The 26641-nt window shown below is 43.6% G+C and overlaps 1 protein-coding gene across 1 annotated transcript in view; it reads left to right on the top strand.

Annotated features, from left to right (window-relative positions):
• Positions 1-26641, top strand: part of EPAS1 (endothelial PAS domain protein 1) — a 173849-nt gene that overhangs the window by 121780 nt on the left and 25428 nt on the right. The window contains exons 5-7 of the mRNA XM_063123965.1: positions 1251-1369; positions 1480-1682; positions 21385-21491. Of these exons, the coding sequence (XP_062980035.1) occupies positions 1251-1369; positions 1480-1682; positions 21385-21491 (429 nt within the window). The remainder of the gene's footprint in view (positions 1-1250; positions 1370-1479; positions 1683-21384; positions 21492-26641) is intronic.

Below are 26641 nucleotides of genomic sequence, written 5' to 3'. Positions count from 1 at the left end.
TATGAGGCAAGTTGCCCCTCAAGTGTGGTAGCAGGGCCAATGCCTGCTTCTTCTGGCTATCACCATCTCTAACCACCATCTCTAACCACCGCCACCCTCACTACCAGCTTGGCCAGCCAACTAGCTGACCAGCCAACCCAGGTGGCTGCTCAGTCCCAGCCATCGCTCCTGCCTTGTGCTCCTGCTGCAGGGCTCCTGAGAGAGGTTGGTTGAACTACCACGAGAGCTCCTGACTGCTCCCGTGAGAAGTTCTGAACTACTGCGAGAAGTTCGGGACCACTTGCAATAGTTCGGGACCTCTCGCAATAGTTTGGCTGACCTCTCCCAGGAGCCCTGCAGCTGGGGCACAACGCAGGAGCAATGGTTGGGCAGACAGAGGGAGCGACCAGGCCACCGGCCAAGCAGGTGGCCGGCGGTGGTGGCAACAAGAAGCAGCAGGCCCTTTTGGGTGGAGGGAGTGTTGTAATTTGCTGCTCTCCCCATTCCGCCACCTAATCCACCTACATCATGCTCACTCATGATAGGGCTAGCCCTGAGAAGCTGGCGGGTAATGGGTAGGCCCATTTTAAAGCCTTCCCCAGATGATTTTTTTCTTCTCCCCTCCATTGCCACTAAAAGCCCTATGGGAAGGATCCCAGAAGGGAGAGCAACGGAGGCAGAACAAAATCACTTCAGGCCCCTGCTCCAGCTGCATTTCCTTTCTCCCCCACCCTAACTGCCCTGTGGGATGGATCACTATAAGTTAGGGTGACCATAGGAAAAGGAGGACAGGGCTCCTGTATCTTTAATAGTTCTATAGAAAAGGGGATTTCAGCAGGTGTCATTTGTATGCCTGCAGCACCTGGTGAAATTCCCCCTTCATCACAACAGTTAAAGCTGCAGGAGCCCTGCCCTCTTTAGCTAGCGTGACCAGATAAAAAAGAGGGCAGGGCACCTGCAGCTTTAAGTGTTGTGGCAAAGAGGGAATTTCACCAGGTGCTGTATGCATACAAATGACACCTGCTGAAATTCTCTTCTCTATGCAGCTATTAAAGATACAGGAGCCCTGTCCTCCTTTTCATATGGTTATCCTATAAGTTGCTATTTTTTAGTATTGTTTATAGCGGTTTTAATTAATGTATTGTCTTAGCTGTAAGGTGCCTGGGAAGGATTTTTACACTGAAAATCAGGATATCAATAACTGTAACAAATACATAAAATCGATGAAATTTCAAATTTAAAAAGATGACCTTGACCACATTTTTTCTTAGGGCCAGGCTTTGGGAAAAAAAATAAAGAGATGTCCATGGATCGTGACTTTTTCATGAGAATGAAATGCACTGTGACCAACAGAGGCAGAACCGTAAATCTCAAATCAGCCACATGGAAGGTAACAAATTATTTTTACATTGATTGAAAAAATTAATATACCTCAGAATTATTATTTTAAAAAAATGTAAAGCTCTTTTAATAATACAAATAAACCTCTTTACATTTCAGGTTTTGCACTGCACTGGACAAATCAAGGTCTACAATACATGCCCTCCTCATGCACTGTGTGGTTATAAGGAGCCCCTCTTGTCCTGTCTTGTATTAATGTGTGAACCTATTCAACACCCTTCCAATACTGACATCCCACTGGACAGTAAGACGTTCCTGAGTCGTCATAGTATGGACATGAAATTCACCTACTGTGATGACAGGTAAAATGAATGACTGCTGGCTCATTCTGTGACGTTAGGAGCACAATGCATCTGCAGTGTGATAAATCAGAAGGCAGCCTCCTTCAAAAATAGTCTTAGGCATTGGAGTGAAGTGCAGGTGCTGACACCAGGTCTATACATACATACACACACACACACACACACACACACACAAGAATGAGGTGGGAATGAGTCGGGAGAGACCTGGGGTGGTTAAATAGACAGTTCAGCTTCAGTCTTTAGATGGAGAATCATATTTGTGGGAGGGGAATCCCTGCAAGTAGAAAACTGGCATAACAGGGAGTGAGCCAAACTAGAAATCTTCTCCCTGTTGTGTTAGATTTTTACTTGAATTTTTCACATGGGGAAGCATTAAAAAATAGCATCCTCTGCCTGCAGTCTGAAGTGGTATAGTCGAGTCTAAAATCTCATTCTGTTGCAGGAAGTCTGAGGCCTGGTCTACACATGCAGCATAAAGAGGGGGTAGAATGGATTGTACCACTTCATACTTCAGATGGATAACGGTATTGCACACCCCTGTATGTTAAAAACAACAACAACTGGCCCCTGATGGAGAGGTATTATCAGTTCTAGACAGGCCATATTCCTTCTGAAGGAGCAGGTTTACAGCCCAAGGGCACTCTTGGATTTGTAGAGAGCAGGAGTGCTTTCGACCAGCTTTGGTTGGTTAGCAAGTTGTGGCCCAGCTACCATTGTTGATACATTGGTGAGCTCTGAAGAGATATCCAAAAAGGATCCTGTAAAAGTACTTAGTAAGTGGATGCTGGATTATGTGACAACCATCTATGAGAATAAGTACACAACCATCTATGAGAATAAGTACACAAGATGATGACATAATGGCTGCACTTGGACAACAGAATAGTCAATGGTGGGATAATAGTCAACTCCATGGTTGATTATTGAGGGGGTATTCCCCACCCGACATGATTATAATCAACAGTGGTGTGGATGAAAGTCAGCATCAAGTTGACTATTAGGGCTTTGCTAGACCTGCCGGCAGGGAGGCGGGGCGGCAGCGTGCTGACGTTAGCGCGCGCCGCCCAGGGTTCCACACGCAGGACGCGCAGGGACGTCAGATCCCTGCAGTGTCCACCATTTTTTGTTGTTGTTTAAAGGGGCCGCATGCGGCCCGAAGGCTCTGGAGAAGGTAAGGTTTTTTTTTAAAACGGGGGGGAAGGATGGCAAGGGGGGAGGGCGGGTGTGAGAGCGCCGCGCGCCGCCGCCCGAGCAAGCAGGCGAGCGCCGCTTGCCTGGGCAAGGCCTGGCATGGGGTGGCATTGCCTGGGCAAGCACCGCTCGCCTGCTTGTTCGGGCGGCGGCGCACAGCGCTCTCTCACCCGCCCTCCCCCCTTGCCATCCTTCCCCCTGCCCTTCTCTTCCCCCCCCCCAGGCCGATGGGCACAGTGCTCGTATGAGCGCTATGCCAGGTCCGCGGCTTTCTGCGGCTACTCGCAAGTAAGCGAGTAGCCGCAAAAAGCCACGGAAGTAGCTAGACGTTTCGCAGTTCCGGCCTGTGGCCGGGGCTGCGAAAAAAGCGCGCCATAAGCGACTTTGCTTATGGCGCGTTAGAGGAGGCCTCAGTTCGGCCTGGGCCCGGATTCCCCTGTGCGTCATCTGGACGCACAGCAGGGAAACCGGGTCTCAAGGCGCGCTAAGGCCTCATCTAGCAAGGCCCTTAGTCAATGGTGTGGTTGATTAACACATCCCCCATCCTCTCTCCCTCCTCAGTCCTCCCACTGGTATCCCATCAGTTATTGCGAGTTCTCCCAGATGGACTAGAGCTACAGCTGCCGCAAGGTTGCTCTTGCCAGGGGGCTCTGCAGTTGCTGAAAATAACCAACTGTGTGTGACGAAATAGTCAACAGTGCCTGACACACGACACGATAACCAATGGTTGCACAAATAATCAAATCTGCACAGCGTTGGTTATTTGCGTTGTTTATTTCGGCCGAATAACCAACCATAGTGTGAAAAAGTCCCAACAGATGATACAATAAGCAACCGTTAACTTTTTAACCCACTGTTGACTACTTACCCCACCATTGGTTATCGTGTCATCCAAACCTAGTCAATGACTCATTAATTTTTATATAATTAAACATTCAGCCCTGAACTTGAGAAGCACCTTTCCCCTCTCCCCCCAGTATTCATATAAACAAGAGGCTTTACTTGTGTAAATCAGCGGCGAGGGAGACTAAACAAAACTATTCTGAAGGGCGTTTTGATCCTAGCACTTAAAGAAATCATTGATGTGTGTTTTATTTTGTTCTTTGTTTGTGAAAGATAGCTGAGTCTTACTGTCTCATCCCTTCCTCATTGTGCTGGCGAATATTCTTAGCTGATGCTGTTCATTTTGTCTTTGTGGAAAAGGTGGTAGAGTTAACACAGTAATACAAAAAGTATGTTCCATTAGTAGAGCTTAATTTATAAACAAAAGGAGATGTTCCAGAGCACAAAAGCTAATTGGAAGCTCTGTCACCTAAGCCCATTCACTGCACATGACCTATGAGCCAGGCTGGGGGAGGAGGCATTCTGCACATGTTGCTCTGTTCAGAGAAAGACAGTTGTACCTGGTGTTATCTTGAGATACATAGCTAGTTGTATCCCCACCTCCCCACTCCTATGGACTATGGCATCTTCCAGGGACCAATTCCAGTGAGTTCTGGTTCAGTATAAGCAATTAGTCTTGTTATTTTCTTTTTCTTCTGCATGTGAAAATGACTTGGCATGACTTAATCAAAGAGTGTTTTATATTCCCTTACGGGAACTGGGCTGTAACTCAAGTAGATTTGGTTCAGCATACTCGCGTATCTCTGCAGACTTGGATTTGCCTTCTCTGGAAAAGGCAAGGGTGGAAGCTTGAAGATAAATTGGGCAAATATTTTCATAATCCCCTTAGGCTGCAATCCTAAACGCACTTTATTACTGAGTAAACCCCATTGAGCAGTGAGATTTACTTTTGAATAGACATACTTAAGATTGCACTGTCAGGCTGCTGATTTAATTGGAAGTAAGGTCTGTTAAACTCAGTGCGAGTTAATTCTGAGTAAACATGAATTAGGATTAAGATTCAAATATACTCTGTGGCTGTGCCTTGGCATTAAAACCAATTTCTAGGGCTGGTTTCTAGCTTGCCAGCTGGAAAATATGTAGGAAAGAATCTATAAAAACTAACAGTGTAGAGAAGAATATTTTTGCTTAGTGGAAGACAGAATATGCATGCAGCACTTGGTGAAATTCCTTCTTCATCGCAACAGTTAAAGCTGCAGGAGCTATATTAGAGTGACCAGATACAAAAGAGGGCAGGGCTCCTGCAACTTGAACTGTTGTGATGAAGAGAGAATTTCTCCAGGTTCTGCATATATACAAATGACACCTGCTGAAATCTCCTTTTCTAGGCAACTGTTAAAGATACAGGAGCCTTGTCCTCCTTTTCATGCGGTCACCCTCTCTTACTCCCCAAAACTGCAATTCTAGTATTGTAACCAATATGAAGCCAGACTCTCCTGTTGCATTCTGGGGGCTACACACTCACACAGATAGATATACGTTAGCGTGCACACACACACGTTACCCATAGGCCTGAAAAATAAACTTGATCATCCCTTTTGAGATCAACATGACAATGGGGCTATTTATGTGCTTTGAGTTAAGTGTTTGCAGGTTTGTAGAGTCCATTAGTTGCTTTTCAGTTGCTGAAAAGGAGAGGGCAACATTCAGCACTGTTCTGAACAAGCCATGTTAAAGTGTGTGTGCGGGGTGGGGGGGAGTCTAGCTGTTCTGGCAGCTGGGATTGTAAGAAAGATTAGGCAAATGCTCTTATGACTGGACAAAGGCCACTTGTGACTGAGATCAGAATGTTTCAGGACTTGGGTAGGATCTACACTGGAGCCCCTTCCGTTTGTGGCACACTGCTGTGCTGGCATTATGTTCAAATGTAATTGTTGCTCTGTGGGCACACGTGAATGAATACAGCACAGCATCTGCTATGTTTATAACTAAGTGTCACACACCAATGCATAGTGCTGTTATTGTGGGGGAAATAGGACGAATTTGAAAGGTCATGCTCTTGTCTTTGGTTGCTTTTTTTTTTTAAAAAAAAAAAGGTCCAGTCACTGCGTGGGCACCTTTGCAGCTCTGCAGGAATACAGATTTAAAAAGAAGTGGTGTGGTTATTCACACTACCACAAGATGTGGTGATGGCTGCCAGTTTGGATGGCTTTAAAAAGGGGGTTGGATAAATTCCTGGAGAAGGACATCAGTGGCTATGTCCTGGTGGCTATGTGAAACCTCCAGTATCAGAGGCAGTAAGCCTGTATACACCAGTTGTTGGGGAATATGGGTGGGAGGGTGCTGTTGCACCATGTCCTGCTTTGTTGGTCCCTGGCTGGTGGGCCACTGTGTGAACAGAGTGCTGGACTAGATGGACCCTTGGTCTGATCCAGCATGGCTCTTCTTTTGCGTTCTACCATTTGTGCTTCTAGCATGAACACATGCCGTAAGCCACATGATAGTAGGAGAAATAGGGCATGCTCCTCTTTTTGGTTGCTTTAAAAATAAATAAAAGTCCAGTCACTGCATGGGCACCTTTGCAGCTGTGCAGGATTGCAGATTTAAAAAGAAGTGGTGTTGTCATTCACAGCTGCTCAGCTCTGTAGTTGCAGTGAAAAATACCCTCAAAAATCCCATCAAAACCTGTGCGAGGAAAGAGCAGGGAAGGGAAGGAGAGGGAGAAAAACACAGGGGAGGGGAAAGAATGTGAGGGAAATGTTGCAAAACAGGTTCTTCCGCTTTAAAGGCAGCCCCACTGCTAAGAGCTAGATTGGAACACAGATTTCTCGGTAACGTATGGAAACTGCAGTCACCCCCCAAAGTGATAAAAAGTAGTTTGCGTGAGGGGAAGGAAGGTTCAGAGAGAAATAGCATCAGGACAACAGGCTGGGCAGTGTGCAGCACGAGTGAGGCGGACGTTGCAGTACTCCAATAAAACACTAGCGTAGACTGGCCCTTGGTATAGTAAATGTCTCATTGCTAGATATGTGCTCTGAAAATGCCATATAATTCTGTGCTGCTTGTGGGAATTAACCAGCGAAAGCCTTCACGGTACAGCCCACAATTTTTGTGAACCGAAATGTAATAAATGAAATCCATGTATGTTGGACTTCCAAAGAAGTCCAACATACATGGGTTTCATTTCATTTCATTTATTGTGCGTCCCGGTGGGGCCCGCTGCATATCTGTTGGGCTGCATTCCACTTGATGGGCCACAACTTAGGCATACCGGTGTGCAGTTTGGAACTTAATCTTGTGAGCCAGTAGCCCTGTTCAGAAGACACCTTAAACCACAGCTTTAACCATGGTGAATAAAGCTTTTTTGCCTTATGCACCATGGTTAAAGCCGTGGTTTAGGTGTCTTCTGAACCGGGCCAGTAACTAGGATGCGAAATGTCACTAGTCTAATCTAACTAGAAGGATGTGTCACCTTGTATATGCACCATAGAGACTTTGGTTCACTATCCCAAATTCCTTGGAAGCCAGTTTGTGATGGTCCTTGAGTTTATAGTAACTACTGCAGGAGGAGGTTGTTTTTCCCCCCTAAGTGTGGACGGAGCCAACGTTTAGATGTTGCAATAGCTGCTTTTTTTCTGAATGAATGTTGCAGCATAGTAGGGCATGTTATAGTTTGGGGGTGGGGGGGGGAAATGACTAAGGCTGAAACTGCATGTGTGTTCCCCCCAGTGTGTGCTTTAAAAACAGACAGACAGACAGAAATCACTCCTTCCCGACTGCTCCTCTCCAATTCCTCAACTCCTCCCCAACTGATCATGAGTAGAAAACATGGTCAGATTGAAATGGACAGATAGCTACGTAGCCCAGCACTTTTGCCCCACTTCTACCCCAAGGTCCTCCTCTCTAGATTGCATTCTCGAATGGCTCCTTTTGTTTCAAAATATATCGGGGGGGAAATATACACATGATGCGAGTGCCATGTCTAGTTTCAGCCGGAGTGGGAGAGTATGTGACCAGCCTACCCCAACATAGCACACTGCAGATGGCTTGGACTGCAACTCTCATCAGTCCCAGCCAAGAGGTCCATTAGTCTGGCTGGCTGGGGATGATGGGAGTTGTGGTCCACACATTTGGAGGGGCATTAGGTTGGTATGTAATGACAGCCAGCATAGTGCTGGTATATAATGGAAGCCAGCATTGGGACAGGAGGGGGAGATTGGGGTTCAGTCCCTGCTTATCCAGTGAGGTGACCTTGGACCTCTATACCACACTGGGACATTGCCATCTTTCAGCCCCATTCACAGGGCCACAAGCTCCTTGGAGGAAAAGCAGGGTACAAATGGATGTTGATCCTGCATTGAACTGAATCTCCCTAAATTCAAGTGGGTCAGTTCTGGTAAGAGTGCATAAGGTTCCAACTCGGTGGTAGGTGAAAAGAACAACAAGCCAAATGGGCATTGAGAAAGAGGATATGTGCTTAGATAAGAGTTTTCCTTCTTTGGAAATACCCAGGCACTCCCAGATCAGGAAGGGATGATGAAGAACAGGCTGTGATGCAAAACTCTCAAAGTGAGTATATTTCTTCCTCTTATTAAACAGTGTCAGCAATAGATGTCCATCCTAAGATCATATCTGTTTGGTGGTTTGCTTTCCTGAAACCCCCGGCCAAGGCTGTAACAAAATGTTCCGCTGTAACGTATTACAATTGCCTTGTCTTGTGCATATATGCCCATTTTAGCATAATATATTTTGTTCCAACTGGAGGGGCAAAGATCAATGCTAAACTCTAAAGTTCCATTTGTGATCACTGCACCCCTTGTTGGCTGTCTGAGATTTCACTCAGGATTGCTCATGTTCATTCACAGTTGTCTTCTAAGCCATAAGGGCTAGAAATAAAGGGGAGGAGGAGGGGCGGGCAAGCAAGGCAGTGGTAACATAGAGGCAGAGGTAGTAGAGTGGCCTTTGTTGTTGTGAGTTGAGTGAGCAGAGAAAAGTGAAGATAGGGTAGAGAATTTCTCCAGAGTCCTCCATGGAATGCAGAAGATTCTCAAGGAGCACAAGGATGGATGACCAGGCCACTGCTGGGGAGGGAGAGCTGGGTCATCTTGTGTGGGAGACCTTCAAGAGCTCAATGTTCAATTTTTTTAAGGACATAAGAAAAACCCTGTTGGATCAGATCAAATGCCTATTTAGCCCAGCAAGCACTTTCCCATAGTAGCCCAAAATATAACCACTAGGGGTGTGCGCACCACACCGAAAATCCAAGGGTCTGACAGTGCTGCGACAGAGCTCCGAACTTTCAGTGCAGTTAGGGGACGTTTTTAAAAGTGTTGGATACCCATGGTGCGGAGCAAAGGTCGTTCAAAGCTCCGTCCCATTTTTGGATAACTGCTTCATTATAGGCTATGGCAATTAACCAAGATGCTTACAGCTCTGTCATTTTTAAAGATGAAGAGGTGAAACTTGGCACGATGATAGCTCTTAAGGCAGGCTTTAGACATGCCATGTTTGAATCAGATCCTTTCATCCCTTGATTTTTTAGGATTTTTAAAAAGTTTGACAGCTCAGCTGTCAAAAGTTTGACAGTCAGCTGTTCCATTAGCCTATGGCAATTAACGGAATACTTACATCTCCGTCATTTTTAAAGATAAAGTAATGAAACTTGGCAGCATGATAGCTCTTAAGTAGGGCTTTAGGCATGCCAAGTTTGAAGCAGATTCCTTCATCTCATAATTTTAAGGATTTTTTTTTAAAAAAAAATCCCCTCAAACACACACCCAGCTCATTCTGCATTAATTCACCCCTGTGCATTTATGGAAGGAGGTTTTATCCTTTACTTTACTGATGCAGCATTGGTGGCCATTACCACATCTTGTGGTAGTGAATCCCATAATTGAACTATACGCTGTGTGAAGAAATTCTTTCTGTTGTCTATCCTGAATCTGCCACAATTGAGCTTCAATGCATGATCCATGATTTAAAGTGGTGTTTAGGCTGTAGATGTAGGGTGAGTAACACTCCAGACACTTGTGGCTTAACACACAGTTTGCAATAAAGTAAAACAAACAAATGACAACTAAGGGTATTTAGCCAATAGAGCTGAGTGATACAAAGACATTAAAAGAAAATAAGAGTTGCAAAAAATGCAAGTTCTTTTAGCATAAGCTTCTTCTTTCTGCTCCTTCCATAAGGTCTGGGCTTTCTCTGGCCCTGGCCTATCTCGTGACTTTGATCTGTCTCCTGGCTGGTCCTCTCACTCTTTTATACCTTCTTCCCCCAAAACAGAAAGTAACATTCCCACTTTGAGGAAATGAAACTTAACTGGAGAAATGAATCTTAACCAGGGAATGAACATTTAACAGAGAAATGAAATACTCCTCTCAGGGATATCTCCTCCCAACAGAAAACTCCAAGCCTCTTATGGCCTAACTTTATTACCTTGCCTCTGTAGGCCTCAAACTTTTCACAGGGTCAAATTTAGCATGCAAACAAGTGAAATTAACCCTAGTAGCACTATGAAGTGGTTTGCCATCAAATTTGAGCTGCAACCTGCTGATTTTTCAGATTTATTTTTTTAAAAAAAATGGGAGTGCAGCCTGTGGAGGTGTCCAGGGGCAAAAATGGTCTCTGGACCTCCCAAAGTTGCCCACCTCTGGTATATAAGATTTGAATTATGTGGCTCATTGGTTGCATTGCCCCCACCCCCAACCATGTGGCAACTCACAGTCATTCTTGGAGGAAAGCTTTCCCAAGGGAAAAGCCTGGGCAAGTCAGATGCCCGTCTGCGGGCCACGTAATGCCCTTTTGTTGTTTATCCATGTATTAGTCCATTGCTGGAAGGGGGTTGCCTTCCACCTGTAATGTTGCTGTCTCTCTAATTAGCAGTTGTGTTTCTTTCTGAAATTAAATATAAACATTGTTAGAATGTGCAGCATGTTCCTACAAGAATGATGGTCAAAGCCACATTAAAGTTATTTCATTCCACTGTCTGTAGAAGGGAATTTATATGGCCTTATGTTGAGCTACAGCCATTTTCAAGGCTAAAAGCAATCGTAGTTGGGTTTACCATTCTTTTCTAAAGGTAAGCTGTGTTTTATGGCAGCTTTTTTTAAAAAAAATCCATATTAGAGCAATACTTGTATTAGGCCGTCTCAACATCACAAAATAGTGCACAAGCTTTTGAGTTCTTCAGAACACTTCAGGCAAAATGGTAAACAAAGTAAAACAAGGAGAGGGAGGAAAAATGTGGCTGATGTTCAAGCCATGGGTGTCTGCATTAAGTTCATGTTACAGTGCATTCATAAAACAAAAATGAGCATGTATGTGAAAAGGATACATTTATGTTGGTTATTGTGTGAGTGAGAATTAAACCGGTGCTTCAGTTGTGGCCAGTTAGAAAGGTTCATAGGACCATATTGAATTGCTTTACACTGGGTCAAATAATTGACCAATCTTTCCCTAGTGCCTTCCATGCTCTGGCATCGGCTATCCTGGGTCTCTGACAGAGGTCTTCCTAGTTCTGCTTCCTGATCCTTTTAAGGGAAATGTCAGGAAATGGATGTGAGACTAGGGAAGGAGGGATCTGTCAATTTAGGTTTATCTCAGTTTCTCGTTTTTTCAGTCTTAAGTTCAGTTCATCCCAAACTTTTAGGTGTTTTTTTTTAAAAATTAAAATGGCATGGAAATTCATATGCATTTTTGTGTGCGTTTCTCCTAATACAGACGTGTTTGTATAACATTTTGCCTATATATGCATTTTAGAAGCAGGTTTTCAACTATAATGCATTCAGTGTAGGTTGTTTTCACTAATATACATTTTTTTTGCCAATGTTTCCCTTCTGTACACATTTCCCCCTTTTTTGATTATAGAACTCTATTGCAAAATTCAGAGAAGTGCAAATATCAAACGATAACTGAGTTTTGGTTCACATTTTGGTTCAAAATCACAAAATTAGGTATGTTCGCATTGCAATGCAAACCAAAAATTTCCTCCCCCATCCCTGCCGCATGGAAAACATGTTCTCAACTAGAACCAATGACCTTTATCACAGCAGACGATGGTCTGTCTTCCTATTTATCTCTGCTGGGTGAGAGGGTGGGTTTAACAAAGGAGGAGGGCATTATTATTATTATTATTATTATTATTATTATTTATTACATTTATATATCGCCCCATAGCTGAAGCTCTCTGTGTGGTTTACACAGATTAAAACACAGAACATTAAAAACAAAAATACAAAATTTAAAAGCATAAAAAGCATATAAACAGATTACATATAATATCCATCTATTCAGGGTCAATTAAAAACTCAACATATGCTGTTAAATGCCTGGGAGAACTTGTTCCATAAGCTGCAAGCAACTTCTATTGCCTGCAGTGTCGCAGTGCAAGATCACTGGTGGTCTAGGCTTACTTTCCTTCAAAGAAGCCAGTACATAGGTTTGCACTGTTTTGCTTTAATTTTTCTATTCCTGAAAACAAAAGAGGCACTGCGCATTGTTCTGTTTAAGCTAAAGTTCACAAGATGAACTAAGGTGCCTGAAAGAATACAGAAAGTGGGAATCAGGAGTACTATGTACTTCTAAAACAAGAGTATGTGTTCCTAATCATAAACTGTGTTGTTCTTGAGAATGTGAACAGACTAGGATGGTAACTATTTCTACAAAGTAAACGTCTGTGATGATTGTTTCTAGTTTAGAGACAGAATATGATAATTGAGACTTGCAAGGAGTCATATATATATAAAAAGATACAGTAAAGGACACAGTGGGACTGCGCTGAAACTGATTCACCTTGTAAAGAAAATATCAGAAGTATTATCTTAAGTAAGAGCCTTTCTAAATGAGGCTGTTATTGTGCGCCCTTGATTCCTCGCTCGTGGTAGTTTGCAGGTGCTTTACATGACATTGTCATCCTCCAGGGCCTCCTCTGTGCTTTGCAACTATTATAGCAGGGTTTTTTTCTAATGAGGAAAGTCTGGTTTTTCTGTGAATGGCGGCATGGAACCCTTGTGTATTTGCATAGTTCCACTATACCACAGCATCACCCAGTGGTTATGTAATGGAACTTATAGAAAGGCAGAGAAAGAAAAACCCTGGGGGTGGGGACCACATGTAAAGGACCTGTTCTTAACCCCAAATAGAATCCGGAAGCAGAGGCGTCAGTAAAGGTATGGGTTAAAAGCCTCATCTTGAAAAGCCCTAAACAGGGCAGGAGTAAAGCAGTGGATTCAAAATAATTAGAAGTACCTAATGTGAAAGCAGCCTTGGATCCTTGAGTCATTGCACTAAAAATCATTTGGACTTAGAAAGCAGTCAACTACATTTATTTTCAAGGCCCTTATTTGTATCAGACTTTTATTTAGGCTTGGAAGACTTTAGGAGAATCCCATATTAATTGATTGATTGATTTGGTTGTAATCTGCCTTTCTACTAAGAAAAATGGCACCCAAGGCTTATAAAACTTGATTGAAACAACAAAACGAATGCATTAAAACAATTAAAAACACAAAAACAACAGAATAAAAACCACCATCAAACCCAACAGACCCTCTTACACACCAAAGGTAAAGGGCTTTATAAGTCATAACCAGCACTTTGAATTCTGCCCAGAAACAGACCAGTAGCCAGTGAAACTGTTGTAACAAGGGAGTCACATGCTCCCTGTAACTAGCACTGGTCAATCGTAGGGTGACCATATGGAAAGGAGGACAGGGCTCCTGTATCTTTAACAGTTGTATAGAACAGGGAATTTCACCAGGTGTCATTTGTATGCATGCAGCACCTAGTGAAATTCCTTCTTCATCACAATAGCTAAAGCTGCAGGAACTCTGCCCTCTTTTCTATATGTTCACACTAGTATAGCTGCTGCAGCTTTAACTGTTGTGATGAAGAGGGAATTTCACCAGGTGCTGCATGCATACAAACGACACCTGCTGAAATCCCCTTTTCTACACAACTGTTAAAGATACAGGAGCCCTGTCCTCCTCTCCGTAGGGTCACCCTAGTCAACCTAGTCCTCTTCGCTCCTCTGACGCCATGTTTCTCGCCTGCCCAAGGGTCTCTACTTCCCTTGCTCAGCTTCGTCCATTTTCCTCTGCTGCCCCTTACGCCTGGAACGCTCTTCCAGAACATCTGAGATCCACAAGTTCAATCGCAGCTTTTAAAGCTCAGCTAAAAACTTTTCTTTTTCCTAAAGCTTTTAAAACTTGATGTTGTTTGGACTTTACACTGTTAGTTTTACCCTACCCTGTGCCTGTTTACATTCTCTTCCCCTCCTTATTGCTTTACTATGATTTTATTAGATTGTAAGCCTATGCGGCAGGGTCTTGCGATTTACTGTTTTACTCTGTACAGCACCATGTACATTGATGTTGCTATATAAATAATAATAATAATAATAATAATAATAATAATAATAATAATAATAATAATAATCAACCAGCTGAAGTTTCTGAACAGTTTTCAAAAACAGCCCTGCGTAAAGTGTGTTACAGTAGTTCAAACAGGATGTGATTAAGGCATACATGACTGTGGCCAAATCAGACATCCAAGTTCAGAGATAAGTCCAGCAGTACACCCAAACTGCGACCTTGAGTCTTCAGGTAAATCTATATTCCCTAATCTGTCTCTCAGCTAACCAGAAGCACCTCTGCCTTGTCTGGATTAATCTTAAGTTTGTTTGCCCTCATCCAGTACGTTACCAACATTAAACATAAACACAATCCAAAACAAATACCAAGGGTGAGAAACAGATGACAACTATATGTTCTGATAAACACAAAACTGCCACTGAAAACAGCAGTCCCAAGTAAAGATATTTCCCTTCCACTCTACGACAAATAGTAAAACTTACCCATTTGCTGACAGTGTTTCCACACACCCCTTGACCCTCATGGATTATTACATCAAATAAGGAGGGGATTGCAGGCTGGGTCCAGGAGGTTGTAAATGCCTCCCTGAGAGAGGGAGTGGTGCCGGCCTCTTTAAAAGAGGTGGTAATCAGACCACTCCTGAAGAAGCCTAACCTAGAGGATGTTAACAATTACAGGCTGGTGGCTAATATCCCCTTCCTGGGCAAGGTGCTTGAGCGGGTGGTTGCAGGACAATTCCAGGCACTCTTGAAGGAAAGGGATTATCTAGATCCGTTTCAGTCGGGCTTCAGGCCTGGTTTTGGAACAGAAACTGCCTTGGTTGCCCTGTGGGATGACCTTTGCCAGGAGAGGGACAGGGGGAGTGTGACCCTGTTGATTCTCTTGGACCTCTCAGCAGCTTTCGATACCATCGACCATGGTGTCCTTCTGGATAGATTGGCTGAGCTGGGAGTTGGAGGCACTATATTGCAGTGGTTCCGCTCCTACTTGGATGGCCAATTCCAGAAGGTGGTACTGGGGGATTATTGCTCTATGCCATGGAATTTAGGCCATGGGGTTCCACAGGGCTCTATTTTTATCCCCTATGCTGTTTAACATTTACATGAAACCCCTGGGAGAGGTTATCCGGAGATGTGGGTTGAGGTGTCATTAATATGTGGATGACACCCAGCTCCACCTCTCCTTTTCATCAAACCCAAGTGAAGTAGTGGCTGTTCTGAATCAGTGCCTGAGCATGGAATGGATTGAATGAGAGCCAATAAACTGAGACTCAATCCAGACAAGATGGAGGTACTGTTAGCGGATGATTCGCCTGTCCGGCTAGGTGATGAACACCCTGTTCTGGACAGGGCTGCACTCCCCCTAAAGGATCGGGTTCGTAGTTTGGGGGTGCTCTTGGATCCAGAACTGTCACTTGAGGCACAGGTGAACTCAGTGGCAAAGAGCACCTTTTATCAGCTTAGGCTGATATACCAACTGCATCCTTATCTGGACAGAGATAGCCTAGCTAAAGTTATCCATGCTCTCATAACCTCTCGTTTGGATTACTGCAATGCATTATAACATGGGGCTAACTTTGAAAAAGGTCCGGAAACTTCAACTGGTGCAAAATAGGGCAACACATTTACTAACAGGGACTGGCATTACGCCAGTCCTTTTCCAACTTCACTGGCTGCCAGTTCAGGTCCTGGCCCGATTCAAAGTGCTGGTATTAACATTTAAAGCCCTAAACAGCTTGGGGCCAGGCTATCCGTTGGAATGCCTCCTCCCATATGTACCTGCCCAGACCCTAAGGTCATCTTCAGGGGTCCTTTTCCGCGAACCCCTGCCAAAGGAAGTAAGGCAGATGGCTACCAGAAGGAGGACCTTCTCTGCTGTGGCACCCCGGCTGTGGAATGAGCTCCCTATGGAGGTTCGCCTTGCATTTACACTATATTCTTTCAGATGCCAGGTGAAGACCTTTTTATTCTCTCAGCATTTTAACAATCTATAAATTTAATTTTAACATTGCCGTTTTAAATTTGCATTTCTGCACTGCTGCTGATTTTATCCTGGTTGTGCTTTTATATTGTTTTCATACTGTTTGTTTTATACTTTGAAAGGTTTTAATTTTTGTGAACCACCCAGAGAGCTTCGGCTATTGGGCGGTATAAAAATGCAATAAATAAATAAATGGCAGCCAATGATGTTGAGCAATATTAGGAAATACTCAGAGTGAAGTCTTATGTAAATTTTACTATGCCTTATGGGAGTCGGGGGTGGGGAGAGACTCAGTGCAGAGTTGCCATTTTGTGCAGCAGCCCCATGTTTATCGTAATGTAAAATTGCATGGAAACGGAACGACTCCTGGGGCCGGATCTACACTACTGCTTTAAAGCGCTTTATAACAGTTATAAAGCGCTTTAACTGCTTTAAAGCGCTATAAAACTGTTATAAAGCGCTTTAAAGCAGTAGTGTAGATCTGACCTAGACATGCAACCCAAAGCTCAGCTATGCTAGAAACATAAGAGCCTGAATACAGCATTTCTGGTTCCTTTGCTGTATCTCTTATCTACTCGCAAAACGTGTGCCACTTGAAAGCGACTTGGGCGAAGTGTGCGCTATGACACGGGCAGGCCATTTAGCATCACATCTGGTGCTTAGTACCACATGGTCTGAGCTAATGCAATTTCTTTGCCTGCAGTCTGCATGCATTAAGGTTTTTGAAAACCATGGATCCCAAATGTACTGCATGTTCAGAAACAGAGAGGTTGCGCTTGTAGCTTACTAGGCCACTTCTAATAGGCAGTGTTGCAGGTGGTTCAAAAAGCTCAACATGAAACTTTTTCAGTACATCAGGTTTGATGGGGGGAAATGAGCCATTTACGTGATTGACTAAAAAAAAAATAGGCAGGGTCACGCGTGTAATTAAGGAGTAATGCCACAAAGGTCGTCTTGCTAAAAGATTAAGTGAATATTAGCAAGGGCATATGGATGGTTTATCCGGTTTTGAAAAGTAGCTATTTTAAAACTTTAATCCTTGGGTAATATTTCATTTACATATAGGTCAGGTTTAGAATTTCCCTCCCCCCGCCCCCCTGGCATTACCTGCTCTTTAAGAGTGTAAGCATAGTTCTCTGACATTTAGCACCTTAAGAGCTGTTCACAAAACTGCAGGCATACCTCTTCGTTGGCATGGGTGAAAAGGCAATGAAACCCTGCTTCTCCTATGCAAGCGAACGTCTAATCCAAGATTACATCTGAAGCAATTGAACATGACATTTTCACAGAAAATGTGTACTGTAAGAAATAATTCTATGGTGTGAACTTTGAGAGGTTAATGTTGTGTTGAGGAAGTTGGGCACAGACTGAAGAAACGTTAAGGAATTAAAATGCACAGGATTGGCACGGGGGTGAGGGCTAAGTACACAATGCTGTCTTTCAGTTGCGGGGGGGAAATGTACAAGCAGACAGCTGGAAATTCTGTTGGAGGTTTTTCTGCTCAAAAGCCCTGGCTTGCTACATTCAAATTAATGCACTTATTCTGGTATTAAGGGTACAGCCATGCTAATCACCAGTAGACATTTTTTAAAAGCAATCAAACAATTAAAAACAATTTAAACTATGTGTAACCATAGAGAATACTTTCAGAAATGTGCACAATCGGATAAAATACTTTTAGGTGTATTCTGTTTTAAAATACATTCAGAAATAATCACAGGATGCAATGGACTTATGAATGAACACATGCAAAACTGGCCAGACATGGGATGATTAGCCCGTCCCTAGGGGGCTGTCTTCACAGCACCAGGTTGGGGCCACCACCTTCCTCAACCCCGTGCTTTCCTTCTCCAGGGGCAGCTTCAGGTAATCCCAACACCGAGGAGAGAGCGTGGAGTTTCTGGGTGGCCATCCATGTCCCAGAACCACACCACCCTCTTCCTGGTGGAAGACAACCAATTGCTGGTCACCTTCCACCAGACTCCACCCCCAGGTTGGCCCAGATTGGCCGTGGAGCGACGTTACACGACGGAAGAGCTGTGTTGACATTGCTCCCTTTGAAAAAGTTGGGGTAAATCCAAAATGCACCACGGCGAGGAAGCCCCGCAGTGGCTGCGATCCTGCACCATCTAACTGATGGGATGCAGATCCACAGCCACCACGGGGCTTTCCCCATGTGTAAACAGCTCATAGGTCTCACTTGTTCTATCTATTTAAATATCATACATAAAATGAAGTAGGCTCCTAACCAGAAAGCTGCAGTCATAAGCATCCTTACTTGGAAGTAAGTCCCACTTAAATCAGTGGAATTTACTGCTAAGTAAACAGAGTTAGAACTGGGCTGAAGAGCTCGTGCTCAGATGAATTGCTTATTTTGAGAGATGCTACGAAAAATCTGCCTTTGCTGTGGTTCAGGACATTTCATGGATGATGCCATGACAAATTCAGGGTGCCAAAAGATGTACACTCAACACAGAGCTGTAGCTAATAATTCCCTGATGTGCATGCAAACTCACCGCCATTGCATTGACTTTGGGTACTCTTCCAGTAAAAGGGAATGTGATTTCTTGCTTTTTGCTGCTACAACTCCAGTGTGGTCAGTGCTCAATAATAATAATAATAATAATAATAATAATAATAATAATAATAATATAATGCACTGTGTGAAGTGGAGGGTGGGGAGTAGAAGAGCCAGACCCTTCCACGGCAGCCCAGAATTCAGAATCCTTGTAAGCATAGAGTGTTACCATCATTAGTGATAATGGCAATTACGTGCTTACAGGCAGAGGAGGCCGTGTGTTTGCTCTAAGGTTGCATTTCCTGGCTTTGTAAGGTTAATGTCAATTGGGAGGGATGAAGTTCAGGACGGGGGATGACACACGCATTGTAGCCTTTTCGTTTTGCAGGGTTTTGATTAAAGGTGTCATCCAATTACAGATGATGCGATAGGAACTCTTGACTTAGATAGGATCACAGCTAGACATACTGTAACAAGGTTATCCTGAAATTATGAGAAAAGGCTTTTAATGACAATGTACAGCAATCACTTTGATATAGTATTCATACTGGCTGTAATAGGGCTTTTTTTCTTCCTTTCTTTTCTGGTTACCTCTGTGAACAGTTTTGATTTTTGAAGCCAGATCTTCACAGCAGCCCTTATTTGTAACCCAGTAGTTGTTTGCATGTCAGTGATGTAAGGAACGGAGTCACTGTGTGAAAATGTTCATGGAATGTATGTTAGGAAACATTGCGTAAGTACAGCAGCTGACTCTTAGGGGAGGGGCCCCCACAATTTTAATATCAGGCCTAGCATTTGTTTGTTTCATGTTTTAGTAAAGGAAATACCAGAAGCAATGAGCTAATTCCAAAGTATAAATTCTGGATGAGAAAGTCAAAACTATAGAAATTGTGAAAGTCCCAAAGAGGCACAAGTCAAACGTTCATTAGATTTTTCTTCCTCTTTGTTCCAACTTGTTGTCTTAAGTCAAATCAGTTGCTGTGAATTGGTGGCTGGCCTAATGTAGATAAAACATTTACTGATCTCTTAACCATGATTAAAAGGTTAGAACCAGTCTGCACCAGTGCGTTTCCCCACCACCACCACCTCCTTGTTTGCCAATTCCTCCTCTCCTTTCTTTCTGAAGCTCACCAAAGAGGGTGTGTTATGTGTGCTGTGTTATGTATGTACTCTTGTGAATGCTAACACGGCTCAACTACACCAAGTAGATATTCCACTATGAAAGTGGTATGAAACCAGTATATAAAATGCAGGAGCCACACTACTGCTTTATAGTGGTATTGAAGTGCACTGACAACAGTTGGGGCCCATTGACACATGCCATATACCACTTTCATAATGCTATATCCTGCTTGGTGTAGATGTCCATGGGCCCCAACAGTTGTCAGTGCACTTCAGTACCACTATAACGCAGCAGTGTAGATCCTGCAGTGCACTTCAATATCACTATAAAGCAGTAGTGTGACTCCTGCCTTTTATATACCACTTTCATAGTGGAATATCCAGCTTGGTGTAGATGTGCACACAGTTACTTTGCAACAGTTTAATATAACCATAGTTTAAAATTGTTGTGGATGTCACACAGCATCATGGTTAGCTCAGTATAGGGAAACGAGGCATTTGCACATAACAGGGGAGGACAGAAATGAACAAATATGTGAGCCCACAGTTCATGTCGCTCCCTTAACCATGGCTAAGAGATAGAGAACATTACCGCTGAAATGGACCAAAGTGAAAGTAGGATAAGAGTTTGTTCCTGATCGGCTAATCATGAATACTCACTCTTGATCACAAGCTCTCTCTGTTGCCTAGCTCTTAAAACTCAATTCATGAAATAACTCCATAGAATGTGAAAAAGCAGCTGCTGTACCTTTGTATGGTGCTTCGGGCATTACTGATTACTACTGCTAGGTTCAGGTTACAGATCTGACAAAAGTTTCTTAAACTGTACTAAGCAACACCTGTTTTATATGTAGTACCACATTATCCACTTTACACATGCATGTACTTGGATTACACAACACTTGATAGCTGATTGTGTGGATTGACGCCAGATTGAAAAAGCCTTGGGTTGGAGGTGATATGGAAGTTCTCTGTCTTGTGGTGTTTGGTGATGGCCCATTCACGCAGGAAAGTCAGCACTTGATGATCCAGTCATCTAGCAATTAATATATATGTGTGGCTTATAGACTTGTATCTCATGTATATATTGGATAGCAGTAGTTAGTGGGACTGATTGGATTTGAAATCCAAAACACATGGAGGACATCTGAATGGCAAAAGCTGGCCTCGTCTAGAAGCATCTGAAAATCCAGGCAAATCTGGAAGAGAAAATGAATTGTGTGTGCTTATGTGTATGAGTAGAAGTTTCAAGAGGTGTCCAGTCAATCCAATCTGCAAATTTACAAATTCCAGTCATTACTTCAAGAGATACTCACAGAGAGTGGAGGTTTCTGGATTTTATCCAGGCATATCCAGATTGGTCTCTATGGCCCTTTCTACACCTAAGGATTATCCCAGGCAAATGGAGGGATCGTCCCTGCCTGCTCCCGGGATCCCCTGTGTGACATTTGGATGCACAGGGATGATCCCGGGACGATCCTGGGGGGGGGGGGGAAAGGCAGGTGTAGAAAAGGCCTATGTAACAGAGAGAGAGAGAGAGCAGTACATAGACCAGGAAATATGAGAATGCTCCAGTATGTTCTCATCTTCATACTTACAGAAGTGATTGCCAAAATGACAATTATGTTGAAATCCAGTATCTAATGAAAATACATTTATTTATTTTTAAATCAAGGATAACCGAATTAGTTGGATACCATCCCGAGGAGCTGCTGGGCCGTTCTGCATACGAATTCTACCATGCGTTGGACTCTGAGAATATGACCAAAAGTCATCAGAACTGTAAGTCACATTCTAAAGCTGCATTTATATTATGTATTTATTTATTGCATTTATATCCCACCTTTTTCCTCCAAAGAACCCAAGGCTGTGTACATAATGCTCATCCTCTCCATTTTATCCTCACAACAACCCTGTGAGGTAGGCTGGGCTCTGCAACTGGCCCAAAGTCACCCAGTGAGCTTCCATGGCCAAGCAGGGACTAGAACCTGGATCTCCTGACTCCCAGTCCAACACTCTAGCCACTACGCCACACTGACCCTCATTTATATGGCAGAAGCTTGAATTGTGCATTTATCCCGTGGGCAACAATGATTATTGATTTTAATACCCATGAACTACTTTTGCCCACATCACATAATGTGTTGCCTGGAGGTCAGCGGAAAGTGCATTTCAGTGACAATCTGTGTGTTTAGGCCCTGGCTTGTCTTGACACCACTGCAAAATTGCCTACGTTGTGGTTTGTCATAGTGTTACAAGAAAATCATGGTGGGAGTAAATCCTTGTGGCACAGTATTACACATGAATGTCCACTGCATTACTATGGAAAGCAAAAGCAAACCTTAAACTATTTGATATTTATATATACACTCACACACACATCCAAGGCCAGTCCTCCAATGAGCGAGGATGACTCCCCTACCTCAGGCAATGAATTGGACTGGGCAACAGATCACATCCCCTCCCCATTGCCAGGAGAGCTACCACCAACCAGTACCACCTACTGCTGCCACCCTAGAATCATAGAATCATTGAATAGCAGAGTTGGAAGGGGCCTACAAGGCCATCGAGTCCAACCCCCTGCTCAATGCAGGAATCCACCCTAAAGCATCCCTGACAGATGATTGTCTAGGTGCCTCTTGAAGGCCTCTAGTGTGGGAGAGCCCACAACCTCCCTAGGTAACTGGCCGATGCCTCACTCTGAGGACTCCTCAGAGAGGCACATCAGGGCAGGAGGGTACGCCAGACTGCTCTCCTGCTAGGACAAATACTGTAGCAGAAAAGTGGACAGTATGGCTCCCCGGAGCAGCTGCCCACCTGATGTCTTGCTCTGAGGACCCTGCTCTCTCATGGTGGCGTAGGCACTCTCTGTGGCCACCTAACCCACCATGCCCTCCTCTGAGGAAGGGCCCATCAGAGTGAGACTTGAGGCAGTGGAACATCTTGCACTGCCCCTAATTCACACACACACACACACACACACACACACACACACACACACTCACACACACACCTACCAATTGAGGATAACACTTCATGCATCTGTTGAAGTGGGTTTTAATCCACAAAACCTAATGCTGCAATAAATCTGCTCTTACCTCATACTTGGGAACTTCATTTTGCTGAAGCAGGAAATACCTTGTATATACTACCCTGAACTCCTAGAAGGGTGAATGAGATACAAATGTTATAAATACTATCAAATAGCAGGTGAAAAAGACTTTCTCCTCCCAGAATTTCTTTGGAATTCACAACAAAGAGTGAAGGGAGAGATGGAGGGTCTAATGGAACCATAGAGTAGCAAGAAAAGGTCAGGAAACAGGTGACAGGAGAAGGCAGGTGAGGAATTCAGGTGTCTTAGCAACTTGTTGGACTTTGAAACCACATTTATTGAGAAGTGTGGGAGGGAAGAGTTGTTAAAGCAGGAGTAGACCAGCTTTTTTGGTTATGGGCACATTTGGCAATTTGAGAAACAGTCCTAGGCACCAACACAAAATGGCTACAAGGAGAGGTATGGCAAAGGATAAGTAAACTGTCTAAGGCAGAGGTGAGGGCTGTGCACCAATATACTAAACTCCTTTGAACCCGTAGTTTTTAGCAACAACAGAAACCTATTTCACAGGGATCCCAGTTGCCTGGAAGAAAATGTGTTAATTTTTTTTTAAATGAGAAGGCTAGGACACCTTGGCAGGCATGAAGGAAAGCATCTAGGAGCACATTGGTGCCCATTGGCTACCCCATGTTAAAGGATTACTATCTAGCAGGGCTTTGGGAGTGATGTGAGACTCGATAAAGCCAAATTTGTGTCAGAATTTTATGTGGCCATATTAAAATATTTGGTGCAAGCCACCAGATTGACCAAAGACGCCACACCAATTGCATCCCCTTTTACGCTTGCTTATTTAAAGCAGCAAACAAATTAAAGGTATGACTTTTGGAGACAGATGATTGATAGATAGATCTCACAAATTCAGACTTCTTCTTCTTATTATTATTATTATTTACATTTGTATACCGCCCCATAGTCGAAGCTCTCTGGGCTGTTTACATAGGATAAAAACACTTAAAAACAATATACAAAAATTTTAAATCACAAAAACATACAATTTAAAACCACAAAAACATACAAAGTAGTAGAAAAGAATTTCAAAACACATCCAGTGAAGTCCTACACACATCTATTCAGAAGTAAAGGCTATTGAGTTCAATGGGGCTTTCTCCTAGATAAGTAATATAGGATTGCAGCTGTATTTGTCTATTTTTATTCTTGTTCCTCCCCTTCTGCTTGCCCCCTTAGTTCCTTTCCTATTGTTTTGCACTGTAACATGTTGTACGTTGTCTAAAAATAGATGGTAAGCACTTTGTGGCTATGTATTGTCACTCTACAGAATGTCCTAACGCCAGAGAGCCCATATTCTGATTCCGTGCAATACATTCTCCTGCAGTAACTTATGCTAAGAACAAGACAGTTGCGCTAAGCTAGGTAAAGAATAGATAAGAGTTAGCTATTCTCTCCAAAAGATGTATTACAGGATAAGGAAAAAATCCCTGTGGTATATTGAATGAAATTTAATTAGCAGAATGGCATCTCTTGGAAAAGGAATTCTAAATCAACTTAAATCATTTGTTCTAATTAACCTCCCCATCTTAAGCAGTATGAGAAACCCCCTTGTGTAACTCTGGCTCATGTTCACATGAGCAAAAGCAGACAGCATTAAGTAGTGCTGGAAAACAAGACCTACAGTAGAACAGAAGATAAGGCATTCTACAACAGAAATATTTTTTGTATCGTTGAGTTTCTTAATAGCACATGCTTACCTAGAAGTAGGGATATCGCGAAAATCCGGGAAGGGGATGGAAGCCAGCAAATATCCTCCTGTATGGCCCTGCAGACGCTAGTCTATAGACCCCTGTGCTTGCCCAACTCAGCGTGCGTGGATTTGGGCAAGTTCATGGCGTCCCGCAGTTCCACAGGACTCCATTTTGTGCAAAATGGTGGGTAAGCCATTTTGTGCAAAATGGCAGCTGTAAATAACACCATTTACACAAAATTGCAAGTGTAAAGGGTTAAACAAGGTTGGTCCAGCGCGCAGTGCGCAAAGCGCAGTGGATGAATTCAGCCATCTCTACATGGAAGTACATTCCACCAAGTTCAAAGATATTTATTCCCAAGTAGGTGTTCATAGTATTAGAGCTTAAGGGTGTAACCCAAGTTCCAATGGAAAGCCAGCTGGATCATAAAAAGAATTGTAAGTGCTGCTCTCCTGGCAGAGGTTGGGGTATGGTGGCTGGATGACACCCCATCGGAAGCCCCCAACACACACGCTGATGGGAAGTTCCACTAGTCTAGAGGTTCTACGGCCAATGTCCTGCAGCGGGAGCTGGGAGAAAGGTGGTGTGGCAGAGACAGACAGCTGGATGTGGAGAAAGAACATCCAAAGCCTCTCCATTTCCTCAGGATGCCCACAGGAATGGCACAAACCTACATCAGACGTATTCAATTCCAGTGAAGGCTAGTGGCTTTATTTATTTATTTATTTGCAATATTTATATACCGCTCCCTATTGAAAATGTCAGAGCGGTGGACAAGATAAAATGAAAATAAAAACAGAATAAAACACTTAAAACGGGTTTTAAAAGAAGCAAATACAGTGACTCATGGCTGGACATTAAGGAAAAGCTTCCTGGAATAATGATGTTTTCAGGAGGTGCCGAAAGTACAAAGTTGGCGCTTGCCTGACCTCCAGAGGCAGGGAATTCCACAGGAGGGGAGCCACCACACTGAAGGCTCTTCCCCTAGTGGACTCCAATCGGAGGATGGATCAATGTGGAACCACCAGGAGCAGGACCTCGGATGACCTCAGTGACCGGGCAGGTCGATAAGGGAGAAGGCGCTCTCTGAGATATCCTGGTCTCAAGTTGTTTAGGGCTTTGTACACAAGTACAAGAACCTTAACCTGGCCCAGTAGCAAACAGGTTTTGATGTCAGTGGGCCAGTAACTCCCTTCTGGGTTTCAGTCAGAACCAGTCAGAACTCTAAAGAAGCTATCCTGGATAGCTCCCTTAGAGTTCTGACTGCAACCCGGAGTGGATTCACCACCCCACTGACATCAGAGCCACCAGCCTCCACTGTTTAACTCCCTCCCATTGTAATCAAAGGCATTGAAGAACAACCCACCCACCCTGCTACGGGCACCTCCTGCCCTTCCCACAGCAAAACAGCAGGGCAAAAGATGTGGTGGTTACTCCACCAGTGAACTCTGCCACGTTATGAGCTAGACCTCTGTCAGTTTTACATATGGGAAATCAAAGTAAACAGAGGGAGAAAGATTTGCCCAGGGCAAACATTGTTCATCCACAGACAAGTTAATAACTAACATAGAAACGATTAACAGTGCAAACCTATGCATGTTTACTCTGAAGTAAACCCCACCGAGTTCAGCGGGGCTTACTCCCAGGTGAGTGGACACAGGATTTGTGCGTAAAATGGTCAAAATTCAATGCTAAACTAAAGGCGTAATCCTATGCATGTTTAAACAGAAATATGCATAGGATTGGCTGGCTGCAGCATGCTGGGACTTGTAGGCCTTTTTTCTGTCTAAACATGCATAGAACTGCGCCCTAGAAATAGAAAAAAAAATATTATTCTAAATACCTATATCCTGTGGAAGATTATAGTTTTTCAGACCTATTTTCTCCTACTCTAAAAATATGTATGATAATTGTTTACAACTGGATAATAAACACACACACACACACACACACACAGAGAGAGAGAGAGAGAGAGAGAGAGAGAGAGAGAGAGAGAGAGAGAGGCAGGAGCTACACTACTGCTTTATAGTGGTATTGGTGCACTGACAACTGTTGAGGCCTACATCTACACCAAGAAGGATATAACACTATGAAAGCAATATATGGCATGTGTCAATGGG

The sequence above is a fragment of the Elgaria multicarinata genome, chromosome 4 (assembly GCF_023053635.1).
Source record: "Elgaria multicarinata webbii isolate HBS135686 ecotype San Diego chromosome 4, rElgMul1.1.pri, whole genome shotgun sequence".
Classification (NCBI taxonomy): Eukaryota; Metazoa; Chordata; class Lepidosauria; order Squamata; family Anguidae; genus Elgaria; species Elgaria multicarinata.
This window is presented reverse-complemented; position numbering and strand designations above follow the sequence as displayed.